Here is a 14,115-nt window from a genome sequence, read left to right on the forward strand (position 1 = left end):
ACCAGGCTGGCCTCGAACTCAGAAATCCGCCTGCCTCTGCCTCCCAAGTGCTGGGATTAAAGGCGTGTGCCACCACTGCCCGGCCTACAACGTCCTTTTAATACCGTGTAACATAAACTCAGTTTACCTCCAAAACATCCTCAAGGGAATAGACATTTGTGAAGTTACACATTTAAGAACTAAGAAAATGGCTAATGCCATGGTTTACCACCCCGGTGGCATCCTCCAACCATCCTTCCATTTTTTGTTTAAAAAAACAAAACAAAACAAAAACAAAACCCCAAAAACATAACATCCACTAATAGGCCGAATCCTGCAAGTTGTCACCCTCCTCAAGCATAGTCAGCAGTTCAGGAGAAAGCCGGAGGTAACAAATCCAGTCAGAAGCCTTCGATGATACTTAATGTTGCATTGTCTCCTCCTGTGGCGTCCTCCCACTTTTCTAGGGCAGATGCCAGGTCTGTGTGTGGGCGCTTCCTTTTCCCCCCACTACAACCCCCAACACGAGACCTAGTAACCAAGAGACCCTCAGCAAATGTCTGTGAACAGCACGGGATGGTGGTCGGCGGCCCAAGACCCGCGAGCTGGCGGCAACTCTGCGATGGGGATTTTAGTATCTCCAGCACATCAACAGTCGATGGGCGGAGAGGGTCTGGCGGGTTAATGAGGCTGGTAAGGATTGCGGACCGGCGCCGCTAAGGGAAATTAAGGCAGCTGACCCGCTGTGGTCGAGCATGGCTGGCAGAGGTGGCTGGAAGGCTGAGTACCGACAGAGGCTGGGCGCCGGGGAAATCCGGGCAGTTGGCGTCTGGGGGGAGGGGGCCGCCTGCGGGTCTGAAAATGGTCCCAACCCCAACCTGAGGATGATTTTAAGCTCCTCTAGGGTCCCACTCCCCATCCCGCGGCGGCCTCTGCTGCACCGAGAACTCGCTGCTACCTGAAACTGCAGCAGCTTCTCGGTCTGCTCCTGAGTTAGATCCTGCTCCTCAGGCGCCGCCATTTTGCCGCCGCCTCTACGCTTCTGACCCGTCCGCACCGTCACCCGCCGGAAGTGATCTCAGGTGTAACCACTTCCGGTCTGAACCGCCGCCGGTACTCAACTGCGTCTGCGCGCGCTAGCTCACAGCCAACCCCCCCCCCCCGCCCCTTCCGAATCCCGCCGCCAGAGGGCGACGTTCTCGAGTCTATGCCGAACAATTCCGGAAACTGCCGATGTAAGTATCTATCAAAGATCTGAAATTGCTGAAAAGATGACAGAGCCCAGAGGGTCAGTGTGTCTCCAGTAGCTCGGAAAAGTCCTGCAATCTGGTTGCTCCTTAACCGTTTTTTAATTATCTACGACATTCTTGAAGATTTCTCAGGAAACTATTGCTTTGGCGAAATAGCGCCAGTTTGATACTTAATCCTTCCGTAAAGTTGGCTGCCTTACTGGGGGAAACAGTGGCGAGGCTTTGTTGTTGCTTATTAGGAGTGTCTGTAACCCGGTTAATGATGCTCCCAGACACTCAGAGCTCTGTACGTGGGTGGGATCCTTGTCCAACCTCAAGCCCAGAGCCCAGGGCTCTTCATCCCTTTGACAGACCAAAGATAGATAGTTGGACTAGGTCCAGGAGACTTTACTTTAAGTGTATATAATTCCTTGAACGAGGGAGGGCATCCTGGAGCAAACCACTTAAGACTCTGTTACTTTTTGTTGAATGCGATTAACTTGTAGCCTGCCCGTTCCTCCCTTGCCTTTTCCAGGGCCATAAAAGCACACTTTGGAGGCCGAGGCTTGAAGATCTTGAACTCAAGACCAACCTGTACTACATAATGAGACCATATATCAAAACGACAACAATCAAAGGAATAACCGCCCCCCCCCCCGCGTCCATTTTTTTCTAACCTTTAGAGGCTTCTTAGCCTAATACTGTCCAATAAAAACGTGAGCCACACAAGCAATTTATAATAGCAGTCACGCTAGGGAGAGGTGATATTCTGCTGATGGGAATCTAAATTATTCATTCATTCATTATAGAAATCAGAATAAAGACTCCCCTCAAAATTAAAATTAGAACTACTATACAATCTAGCTACACCAGGACTGGTGTACACTTCCAAGAGTCAAAGTCAGTTTACTATAGACATACCTGTATTCACATATTTACAGATACACAGTGAATTATAGAATCAGCCTAAGGGTCTACCAGTAGATGAGTGGACAAAAAATAAGTCTGTATATAACAGGGCATGGCAGCACATACCTTTAATCCCAGTACTCGGTTGGCAAAGGCAAATGGATGCCTGAGTCTACAGAGCGAGTTCCAGGACAGCCAGGACCACACAAAGAAACCCCATCTCTCTCTCTCTCTCTCTCTCTCTCTCTCTCTCTCTCTCTCTTTCTTTCTTTCTTTCTTTCCTCTTTCTCCTTCTCCTTCTCCTTCTCCTTCTTCTTCTTTGGTTTTTCAAGACAGGGTTTCTCTGTGTAGCCCTGGCTGTCCTGGAACTCACTCTGTAGACCAGGCTGGCCTCGAACTCAGAAATCCACCTGCCTCTGCCTCCCAAGAGGTGGGATTAAAGGCGTGCACCACCACTGCCCGTCGAGAAACCCCATCTCAAAAACAAAACAAAATTCTGGCACTGGAGAGATAGATAGCTCAGCAGTAAAGAAGTCGCAGTAAAGAAGTCTTAACTACTATTCCAGAGGACCCAGGTTCAATTCCCAGCACCAACATGGCAGCTCACAACTGTCTGTAACTCCAGTTGCAAACATATCTACATGCAGGAAAAACATCAAAGCACATAAAATAAAGAAGTGTAAATCCATCTCTTCCATCTTCCTCTCCCCACCTTTGCCCTTTCCCCTGAATAAACCCCCTCCCCCTTGGGAAAAAAAAAAAAGAAGTGTAAATCCTGTATATCTATATAATAGAATTTTATTCAGCTATAAAACAGAATGCAGTTACATTGTTTGCAGGGAGATGATGGAGGCCATCAGGTTAAGTGAAGTATTTTTACCAAGTATCACATATTTTCTGTCATATGTAGAATCTAAAGCTGAAAGGAAAATGAGGATCATCGGGGACGAAGAGCAGAGTGGGGTGGGGAAGGGCAAAAGGAAGAACAGTGAGATGATCAAGCTATACTTTTATACATACTGTGAATAGTCTTCACTATGTGTAATTAATACAATGCTAAAAAAATTCCAAGGGACGGGCTAGGAAGATAGCTCAGTTGCTAAAGTGTCTGCCAGGCTCACATGAGGACCTGAGTTCAGGTCTTCAGCACTCATGCAAAGCCTGGCTCTGCAGTACTGATCTGCAATCCCAACAGTGAGGGGCAGAGACAAGCAGATGCCTGGAACTCATTGTCCAGCCAGTCTAGCAAAATTGATAAGCTCCAGGTTCAGTGAAAGACCCTATTCTCAAAATGAGGTGGAAGGGCACTTGCTGCTCTTGCAGATGACCTGACCAGGTTCTCTGCACTTACATCAGACAACTCATAAAACCTGTAACTCCAGTTTCAGGAGATCTGCTGCCCTCTGGCCTGCTACTTGCAGCCTTTCCTCCCTGCCCTGATGGACTCTTATCTCTCTGGAGACATAAGCCAAAATCAACTCTCTCTTCTGTAAGTTCCCTTGGTCATGGTGTCTCATCACAGCAATGAGAAAGTAACCAGTGCATAGTGGTTAATTATGGTCTCCTTCTATAGGTATTAGGAATTCATCAAGAAATACCTATTCAGTGTTTGCTTTGAGGACAGATGTCATCAAAGGTGTACAGTGCATTGCTATTTTCCTCTGAAAACACACAAGATACAAAGAAAATTAAATAGATTTTAACAACTGCTCAGTCTCACAAGGCTGGTTGTTTCAACTGGTCTTCTGTAGAAGTAGATTCCAACAGATGTGCTGGCGAGTAAGTGCAAGCAGGCAGAGAAGAGCGAATCTTCCTTCTTCCAATGTCCTTATGTAGGTCTCCAGAAGACAGTGTGGCCCAGATTAAAGGTGTGTACCAGCACACCTGGATCTGGGACTTGAACTCAGAGATCTTCTTGCTTTAGTCTCTTGGAATTAAAGGTGTGTACTACTGTAAGGCCCCCACGAATGGAGGACGTCACCTAAGCCTTGGGAATTCGCGGCCACCCATTAACTGTAAGACATCAAATTTGATGTAATCAGCAAGAGGCATATTTTAATCAGTATACTGAGGTCAAGATCTGTAGCCCATGCAGGGGCAATGGGGTCTGACCCCCGGGCTTTGGAGACAGAATTTAAAGCCCCAAACCACAACTCGGGGGAAACCACAACCCAGGGGGAGTAAGGGAGGGTTATTGGAGAGCACCTGTGGAAAGTCCCAGCCCATTATTCAGTTTGTGACAGGGTACAAGGAACAGGCTATTCTCTAAGAGCCTATACGTAATCAGCCAAGTTCCTGGTATCCAGGATGTACGGGCACGCTGAGAACTCCCAACTCAAACTCTCCTGGTATCCATAGCACTCAGTCATGCTGACCTGAACTCCCAGCTCTGAACTCCTATCTCATCTAATTTGTCTTGTGGATAGCTAGTTTCCTGGAGCCCAGAGTGCAGAACAAGCTCATCTGCACTTTTGACTCCATCTATGAAACGTTTAAAAGATTTTTAATTCTTTCACTACCTTGCCTAGGCCTAAACTTTCCATGGCCACTGTGCCTCAAGATCTCCATGTCAAGATCCAGGTCAGAAACTTGTGTCTTCCAGCCTCAAGATCTGGATCACAGGTGAGCCCTGCAATTCTGGATTGTAGTTCATTCCAGATGTAGTCAAGTTGACAATCAGGAATAGCCATTATGAATCTTTAAAAAAAAAAATTGTCTGTTAAAGATCCTCAGGCTTCTGAGAAGGCTATCAGAACTGCCAGAACACGGTAGGCTTGGAGGCCAAATTCTGCTTTATATGAGTCACAAAATATTTCTGATGTTTTCCAAGAAGATCTGTGTACAAATACTGAGGTCAACCTAGTATGGTAGCTCACGCCTTTAATCCTAGTAATCACTAGTATTCGGGAGGCAGAGGCAGGCAGGTCTTTGTGAGTTTGAAGCCAGCCAGATCTATATAGTGAATTCCAGGATAGCCAGGGCTATGTTACCTCCAAAAACTACACACACACACACACACACACACACACACACACACACACACAGAGTTTGCTCACCTTTCACTGTAAATAAATACCATGCATGTGTCACAGAGGACTGTGTCAAGGCTTAAAAATCAAAAGGCATCTGAAAATTCAGAATAACCTGTATGGCGTTGGTGAGTGGGCTTGCAGATAGCTTGCCATATTGCGGTGGCTACACATGCCGCCCTTGTAGGGGTTGATATTTTGCCACCCCATAAAAAGGCTCTGTCAAAAGGCCTCATTCCAAGCCATGACTGCAAACCTTCCTAAGCTGTTTCTATGGTTCCTGAGGTGGGACAGCCAATGACTATCCACTTTAGTAATGCTGCCTTCATAGGCAGAAATTGCTGGTCTAGTGTTAGCCCCATCCATGCCTGAAACTGAAAGCATTTGCTCAAGTTATTCCTGCTGTGACCACCCCTTATAGCTTTCTGGGCTTCAGTTGATTTCTAACATAAGGAGAACACTGGGCTGATAGAGCACACAGCTGTTTAGCCTGCCCTACAAGAAAAAGAAGCCCCTTTTGACTCAATTTCACACAGAACACTCTTTATCAAGTTACACAGAGAATGAACGACTAGGCTAAGTGTTGGGAGCCGACTTTTAGCAGAAAGCGGCTAGATTATCTTTGCAGCCATCTGGAACCATATACCCTGATAAGAGATTTGGTTTTCAATGGCCTACAACAGCTGAAGCACACTCTGATATCCCACATATTTTGTGTTGCTGTTTATTGCCCCCAGCTGCAAGGCGCACGTGGTAGCCACGCCTGCAAGGCATGCAGTTCACGTGCTGTCCACATGCTATCCAGGCCATACATGCCTGTAAGGCGCATGCCTGCAAGGCGCACGGTGCACGTGCTGTCCACGCTATAGACGCCTGTAAGGCTTACGTCATATCAACACCTGCAAGGCACGTGGTATCCACGTGCCTACAAGGCAGGTGGCAAAAGCGTATAAATACCTCAGAATTCCCTTCAATAAACGAGACTTGATCAGACTTTCTGTCTTGTCTCCATTCGAGTCTCTTCCCCTTTCTCTCTCTCTCTCTCTCTCTCTCTCTCTCTCTCTCTCTCTCTCTCTCTCTCTCTCGACCCTGACCCTCGGACTGAAGTGGCAGCTTGGGCCAGGACACAGTGGCCGCCAAGCCTGGAGCGGAGCAGGCCACAACATTTTGGCCCACAAAGCCGGGCAGTTCGGGCCGAGACAGCTAAGCAGGGTAAAAACAAAAACAAAAACAAAAACAAAAAACCCTCTAATATCCAGAGGATCCCCAAGAATACTAGTAACTCCTTTACATTTATAGGCACAGACTTTTGTACAATGTTTTCTACATTGTTGGGTATCATACACGTCTTTCCAGACCATAATACTCTCAAGAATGTTACAGCTGTGCTGCCTTTCCCCCTCTTTCTTTAGGTGCACCAGCATCTTTTAGATGCTTTTCTGAACATACGAAGCAGGGATTAGTTAGCATGGTCATCTGTGTAATGAAATCTCCTTACAGAAGTGAACAGAGTAAGAAAGCATGGTCCTGAGTCACCATCCATGACACATGGAGAGATTGTAAGGTGAGCTTAGAGGAGCTCTGGGGACCACTGGGGATAGTGAGTAATGAATGCAGGGCTGGAGAGGTGGCTCAGCGGTTAAGAGCACTGACTGCTCTACCAGAGGTCCTGAGTTTAATTCCCAGCAACCACATGGTGGCTCACAACCATCTGTAATGGGATCTGATGCCCTCTTCTGGTGCGTCTGAAGACAGCTACAGTGTACTCACATATACAAAATAAATAAATCTTTTTTTTTTTTTTTAAATGAATGCAAATTGGTCCTAGGATCCAGGAGCTATGCAAACACTAAATGGCTTAGTGGTTAGAAGAACTTATTACTCTTGCACAGGACCTGAACTTCATTCCTGGCACCTGCATGGTAGCTTATAATCATCTGGAATTCCACATTCAGGGGATCTGACACTCTTGTCTGGCCTCTGAGGCTGCCAGACACACATGTGGTGCACATACATACTCACAAGCAAATACTTATGTATCTAAAAAATAAAAAATAATAAATAAAATCTATTAAAAGAAAAAATGTTAAAGGTTTGGAGGTGGGGGCACACACTTTTACTCTTGGTACTCAGGAGGCAGAGGCAGGTGGATCTCTGAGTTCGAGGCCAGCCTGGTCTATAAAGTGAGTTCCAGGACAGCCAGGGCTAAACAAAGAAACCTGTCTCAAAATACTACTACTACTATTACTACACTTAAAAAACTGCACCAGGAAGGTCTAATGAAGATATAAAGACTCCATCACTTGTAACAGTCATTTGTATCAAAAGAGTGATATTGAGCACGGTGTCATGGGAAGGTGGGATTGTCTTATTTAGGTCTCTCTGATCCACAGTCATTCTCTCAGTTTGGGCTGTGAGAATAATACCCAACTTTTCTGAGTTCTTTATGGTGTCTATTGTTCTGTCATAGACAGGGCAGTACTGTTTCATGTGCATGAAGGAGACCAAGGGGGAGGAGACCACGAAAGCTTCAAGTTTCAGGCCATTTTGCCCATTTTATACTGTACAATTCTTTTTTTTTTTTTTTTTTTTGGTTTTTCGAGACAGAGTTTCTCTGTGTAGTCCTGGCTGTCCTGGAACTCACTCTGTAGACCAGGCTGGCCTCGAACTCAGAAATCCACCTGCCTCTGCCTCCCAAGTGCTGGGATTAAAGGCGTGCGCCACCACCACCCGGCTATACTGTGCAATTCTAAGACATTTACCAAATGGATACCCAATCACCTCTACTGTCCTACTTAACTTCCATTGTCAATTTGACACAGCCTAGAGTCACTTAAAAAGGGGAATCTCAACTGAGGGATTTCCCAGATCAGACTGGCCTGTGGGTGTGTCCAGGGGAAACTGTCTTGGTGGGTAACGGATGTAAGAAGGTCCAGCACACTGTGGTCGGTCCTGAGCTGTCTAAGAAAGCCAAGCAGCAAGCAGTGTCCACCCTTCAAGATCCCTCTCGAGTTCTTGCCCAGACTTCCCTTAATCATGGGTCCTAAGCTGAGAGCTGTAGCAAATCCTTTTGACAGAAGACCTGACAGAAGCCATCTAGAAAAAGCTAAGGCAAGCAAGGAAGTCTTCTGGAGATGGCCCACCATTTTGCATGGCTGTGATGGGTGAATTCTGAGATGCAAGTTCACCCAAGACTTCCTCCTTCTTACTGCCGATCTGCCTGCCTTTTCTGTAACTATTACATAGCCTAATGATTCCTAGACATCTGACCACCCTGTTGGACAAATTCCTGCAGGTCTACAAGAAGATGGAAGCTCATGTAGTAATTCTATAGAGACAAATTGATGATTTCACAATTTCTGAAAATGATTTTTATAGAACTTTTAAAATGATACAAATAATCTCAACCCCCCCCCCCTAGAATAAAGCTGCAATTAGAGTTCTGTAAACTTCCATGTGTCTAGGGTTAATGCACTAGGATACGAAAGCAGTCTTGGAACCAATTTGTGATCAAGGAAAACGTTCATTCTAGGTCAGGTCCAAGGATGATGAAGCCACAGGTGTGCACTGTGATAAAGCAAGGGCATGTGAAACTGTTGCTTTAAACTTGTAAACGAGCTTACAGAGTGAAACACTGCTTTGAATTTACTAGCAACATCCTTCTGTAACTCTCCTTTTGTGTAACACTTTATCTATGAGCTAATTTTATAAACAGCTTTTGTCTAAGAAGGTATAAATTGCCAGAGAAAATCCAGTATGGCTTTGGGGGCTGTGTTCTATCCACCAGAGGTATATATGTATATGTCTGTTTGTCTATATGTATGCACATACATACATGTATAGGTGTATGTGTATTATATAAGAATGCATGAACACTTGCGGAATTGTTGAGGCAGGGGGTTGGGCCCAGCCAAAGAGTGTGTATCTCCGTGTGCCTATATGTGTGCTTGAATTCTCTCCTTTTTCTCCCCTCTTTCTTTTTTCTCTGGCTCATGAAGAGTTAACTAACTTCAGGTCTCTCACCTGGCCAGAGAGAAACTAAGACTTTTTCTTAAATTCCCTGCTGCCATCAGTGGGAATCAAATTACCAGAAGCCAGGGGCTTTGGGCTACAGAATAGCAAAGAGTTACAACCAGAATTGCCAAAGATAAAGCAGCCCTGACTCCGATCACCACTAACACCACTCATGGCTGCCTGCCTCAGTCTACCTGGATGCTGGGCTGGTCACCAGCACCTTTTCCGCCTCTAAGTTGCTTTTGGCCATGGTGCTTGTCACAGAACCACCAAGCAGACTAGAGCATCTACTGTCTAGTTATCCGGGATATAAACCTTCTATTTGCAGGTTAGTCACTTCCTTAGTTGCTAGCAGACATTAACCTATACTTTATTGTATGAATTCATGCTTTTTTTTTAAGCTTCCTTCACTTACTGTAATGCTTTCAAAGTTCAATTATGTTGAAGCATATGTCATGCTTTTTTTTTTTTTTTTTTTTTTTTTTTTTTTTTTTTTTTTTTTTTTTTGGTTTTTTGAGACAGGGTTTCTCTGTATAGCCCTGGCTGTCCTGGAATTCACTCTGTAGATGAAGCTGGCCTCAAACTCAGAAATCCGCCTGCCTCTGCCTCCCAAGTGCTGGGATTAAAGGCGTGCGCCACCACCGCCCAACCTATGTCATGCTTTTTATGACTGAAAAGTGTTGTGCTTTATGAAGTGACCACAGTTTTCACTTGGTAATCAGCTAATGGATATATTTAGATTATTTTGTTGTGTTTTGTTTGTGTTTTTTTTTTTTCTGAGACAAGGTTTTTGTTATTATAAACCAACCTATCTTCAAACTCCTGATCTTACTGCCTCAAACCTCCAAGAGCCCACTGTGGAGATGCGTCCCACCATGCCTTGCTTACTGTCGACTGTCATTAATAACCCTGCTGGGAGTATTTGCATAGAACTTTGTTTCTAATAGTTTTGATTCTTGTGGATAAAGACCTGGGATTCAAGTTGCTGGGTCATCTGGTAATTCTATTTTTAACTTTTTGAAGAAACAGCAGCTACATTTTTACATTCTACAGTCTGTAGTGGAGCCAAGTTTTCAGTGACCCTGTTAACACTTCTCCCTTTGAAAAGAAGCGTGTGCTATCGTAAGGGTGTGAGGTGCTATCTAACTGTGTCGTGGATTTGCATTTTGGTGATGACTAATGAGTCTCTTCATGTGACTGCTGGCCATTTGTACATTTTCATTGCTTTGTTTTTAAGATAAGGTCACACCATACAGTCCAAGCTGGTCTTCAATTTGTTCCCACGCTGCCTTTGTTCTGGGTGCTGGGATTACAGCTGTGGACTTCTGTGCACACCTCCTGTTTGTTTGTTTGTTTGTTTGTTTTTGAGACAGTTTTTTTTTGAAACAAGAATATTTATTTTATGACTGATTGAAATCCTCACGATGAACTGGATGCTGCAACAGCTGCCCTCTTGGGTTTGGGTGTTGTTCCTTCACAGAATCCAAGTCTGAATCTGCAATGGACAATCCTTAGGTGTCTCATCCGACCAGTCCTGGTGGTGTTTTGTCTCTTAGCCTTGGCTCTCCAGTTATACTTTCTCTTGTGCTTGGCAGGGTAGCCGCATTTGCCACAAGTCGACTTGAAGGTGGTAGGTCTTGGAGCCACAGTGGTGGCACAGCGGATTTGACACTTTCCAAAGGATGACATTCCTTCGTCATCTTGCTCCTACCATCGAGGCCAAAGAGAGCGGAAGAGCTGAGACAGAATCTTGATATGTTAGCTGGTCTTCATCTCCTACAATCAAATACTCCTCTTATTTCAACTTTTGGGTAGCTGGCACTATAGGCTATGGCAGACATCTCACCCAGATGCTTATTTATTATTATTTTGGTGATAATGGGAATCCAATTCAGGGCTGTGAACAAACTATACAAGTATCTACCTTTGAACTATGCCCCCAGCATTTGCCTCAGCCGTCTCACGAAACTGAAGAGTAAAGAGCATCCCTGCTTAACTCACTCCGTGTGCTCAGTAGTGCAAGGATAGAAAAAACAAATACAGAGCCAAAAATAATGAAGCTCTTGAGCCCAGTATGGTGGCAGACATCTTTAATCCCAGCACCCGGAAGGCAGAGGAAGGCAGATGTCTGTGAGTTCGGGGCCTGGTCTATAGAGAAAGTTTCAGGACTACCAAGGCTACATGGAGAAAAAACAAAACAAAACAAAAAAGAAAACCAACTGACCAAAGTTAGCAGTACAACAAAAGGATTATACACCGGAAACATTCCTGGTCAAGGATGGACCAACATATAAAAATTAATCAAGACATTGGGCGAAGTGGTGCAGTCAGAAGCTGGAAGCAGAAGGACCTGAGGCCAGGAGGGATCTCATGGTGAACACCAACCATCTGTATGGATAAGGCAGGCAATGGGGATTGGATATGTTTTGTCCTGACTTGGCTGTCCCTCTCTGTGCCTCTGCCTCCTGCCCACCATGAAGTGACCTTCGGCACACCCTCTGCCACAATGCTGACATTCTGCCTCGATACACACAGGCCCCAAAGCAATGGAGTCATGGACTGAAATCATGATCCAAAGAAGGTCTTGGATCTTTTAAAGTTGTTTTCTGAGTATTTTGTCACAGTGGCAGAAAGTGATTGAGAGAGAGAGAGAGAGAGAGAGAGAGAGAGAGAGAGAGAGAGAGAGAAAGACTTGTACAGTGACAACCTGAAATAACTGTTGAGGCAAAGCTCAGTGAGTAACCTTGCTTTAAAGGTTAGGTGATGAGTGACAGAGGACACGGGCCTTTCCTGGTCTGTGAACACACATGTGAACACACACACAAATGATACTTTCAAAAAGGTTTTTAGTTTTTATTATTTATTTATTTATTTTTAGGGGGCTGGAGAGATGGCTCAGCAGTTAAGAGCACTGGCTGCTTGCTCTTCCAGACCTGGGTTCAATTCCCAGCAACCACATGGACTTCACAACTGTCTGTAACTCCAGATCCAGGGGATCTGGCACCCTCACACACACATACATGAGGCAAAACACTAATGCACAGAAAACAAATCTCTAAATTATTTGTGTGTGTGTGTGTGTGTGTGTGTGTGTGTGTGTGTGAATGTCTGTATGTGTATTGTGTGCATACAATACCCAGGAGACCAGGAGAAGGCATTGGATCTCCTGAAATTAGAGCTGCAAGCCACCTGACGCGGATGCTGGGAACGGATCCTGGGTCATCTGAGACAGCAGTAAGTGCTCTTAACCACTAAGCCATCTCTTCAGCCCAAATACATGGCTCTTTTAAAAATAAAAACAGGGCCGGGCAGTGGTGGCGCAGGCCTTTAATCCCAGCACTTGGGAGGCAGAGGCAGGCAGATTTCTGAGTTTGAGGCCAGCCTGGTCTACTGAGTGAGTTCCAAGACAGCCAGAAACCCTGTCTCAAAACAACAACAACAAAAATAAATAAATAAATAAAAACAGCTGGCTGGAGAGATGGCTTAGTGGTTAAGAGCTCTTCCAAAGGTCCTGAGTTCAATTCCCAGCAACCACGTGGTGGCTCACAACTATCTGTAATGGGATCTGATGCCCTCTTCTGGCATGTTTGAAGACAGCTACAGTGTACTCATATAAATGAAATAAATAAATCTTTAAAAAAATAAAAATGACAGGGATGAGCTGATGAAGAAAGCACTCCCTAGTAACAGAAATCAGAGCACTGGTGTCCTGGGAGTGGGCTGGAATAGAAGCTGACTGAGAAAGGGCACAAGAAGCCTTTTGGGTGGTGGTGTGCCTCCTTTCTTCATTGAGCTTTTGCAGTACTATAATGTGCTGCCCAGGCTGCTGGGGTGGAAAAGACAACAACAGTACCCAGACAGGCACCTTTTATGCTGTAATATCAACCTGCCAGGCATCCCACTGGGGCTGGAAAGAGTCAGTGTTGCTACTGCAGGAAACCAGACTTCAGTTCTCAGCACCCACATATCCTTAACTCTGACATCCTCCTGTAACTCTAGCTACTGTGTATCTAGATCCATAGTATCTTACAGCTCTGGTCTCTGCAGGCACCTGCACATATATGCACTTACCCATACACAGACACACATACATGCATGTATATAACTTAAATTAAAAAAAAAAAAAAAGCATGCATGAAGCAGAATCCGATGGACCTCTGTGAGTTTGAGGCCAGCCTGGTCTACATGCCAGACTCAAGGCCAACCAAAGCTGCATAGTGAGACCCTGACTCAAAAACCTAAAGTTCTCACTGGTGTAGTAGTGGCATGAACATTATAGGGGCAACCAATTGGATTGGATTTGAGGCCTGCTCCACAGTACAGATTTCTTTTTTCTTTTTTCCTTTTTTCTTTTCAAGACAGGGTTTCTCTGTGTAGCCCTGGCTTGTCCTGGAACTCACTCTATAGACCAGGTTGGCCTTGAACTCAGAAATCCTCCTGCCTCTGCCTCCCAAGTGCTGGGATTAAAGGCGTGTGTCACCACTGCCTGGCTTGGCTTTTTTTTTTTTTTTTTTAAACAGAATTATTTTAAGACTATGTCTTCATTTTAATCTCAGGTGCGGTGATATGGGGTTGCTTCGAACTGTCCACAGTAGCTGATTTGCCTGGTGCTCTAGCAGAGGCGTGGTTTTGCCAGCTGCAGATAGTTTCTACAATTGTGTGATGTTTGGAATTCTGGGACCTTTTCAGAGGTTATACAAATGCAGAGAGGTTATATAACTAGGTGGGGCCGGTGAATGCTGGTGTTCATGGGGGATGGTTGCAGTTTGTGCTGGAAGAAGAAACAAGGACAACAAAATTAGATTCAGACCCTCCCCCGATCCTATCTAGTGATAGGGGGTGAACCAGGGGTGGGAATAAACGGTAAGAAAAAGAAGAACCACAAAGTAGCAAAGACCAGCGACACTTCATACCTGGTAGTGTGAACTAGACACCAGCAGGTCACCGACTGGAGA

General features: G+C 45.1%; 1 protein-coding gene and 1 pseudogene across 3 annotated transcripts in view; both read right to left on the reverse strand.

The window, feature by feature from the left end:
* Positions 1-1,070, reverse strand: part of Faf2 (Fas associated factor family member 2) — a 32,048-nt gene extending 30,978 nt beyond the window's left edge. Inside the window, exon 1 of one of the 3 annotated variants that reach the window (XM_034510269.2) lies at positions 938-1,070. In XM_034510269.2, the coding sequence (XP_034366160.1) occupies positions 938-1,000 (63 nt within the window). In that variant the 5' untranslated portion in view covers positions 1,001-1,070. The remainder of the gene's footprint in view (positions 1-937) is intronic. The other 2 variants (XM_034510267.2, XM_034510268.2) reach the window with 2 other exon arrangements.
* An 8,555-nt stretch (positions 1,071-9,625) lies between these two features.
* On the reverse strand, positions 9,626-11,146 carry LOC117713759 (large ribosomal subunit protein eL37-like; annotated as a pseudogene).
* Between the last annotated feature and the right edge of the window lie 2,969 nt (positions 11,147-14,115).

Source organism: Arvicanthis niloticus, chromosome 8 (genome assembly GCF_011762505.2).
Source record: "Arvicanthis niloticus isolate mArvNil1 chromosome 8, mArvNil1.pat.X, whole genome shotgun sequence".
NCBI lineage: Eukaryota > Metazoa > Chordata > Mammalia > Rodentia > Muridae > Arvicanthis > Arvicanthis niloticus.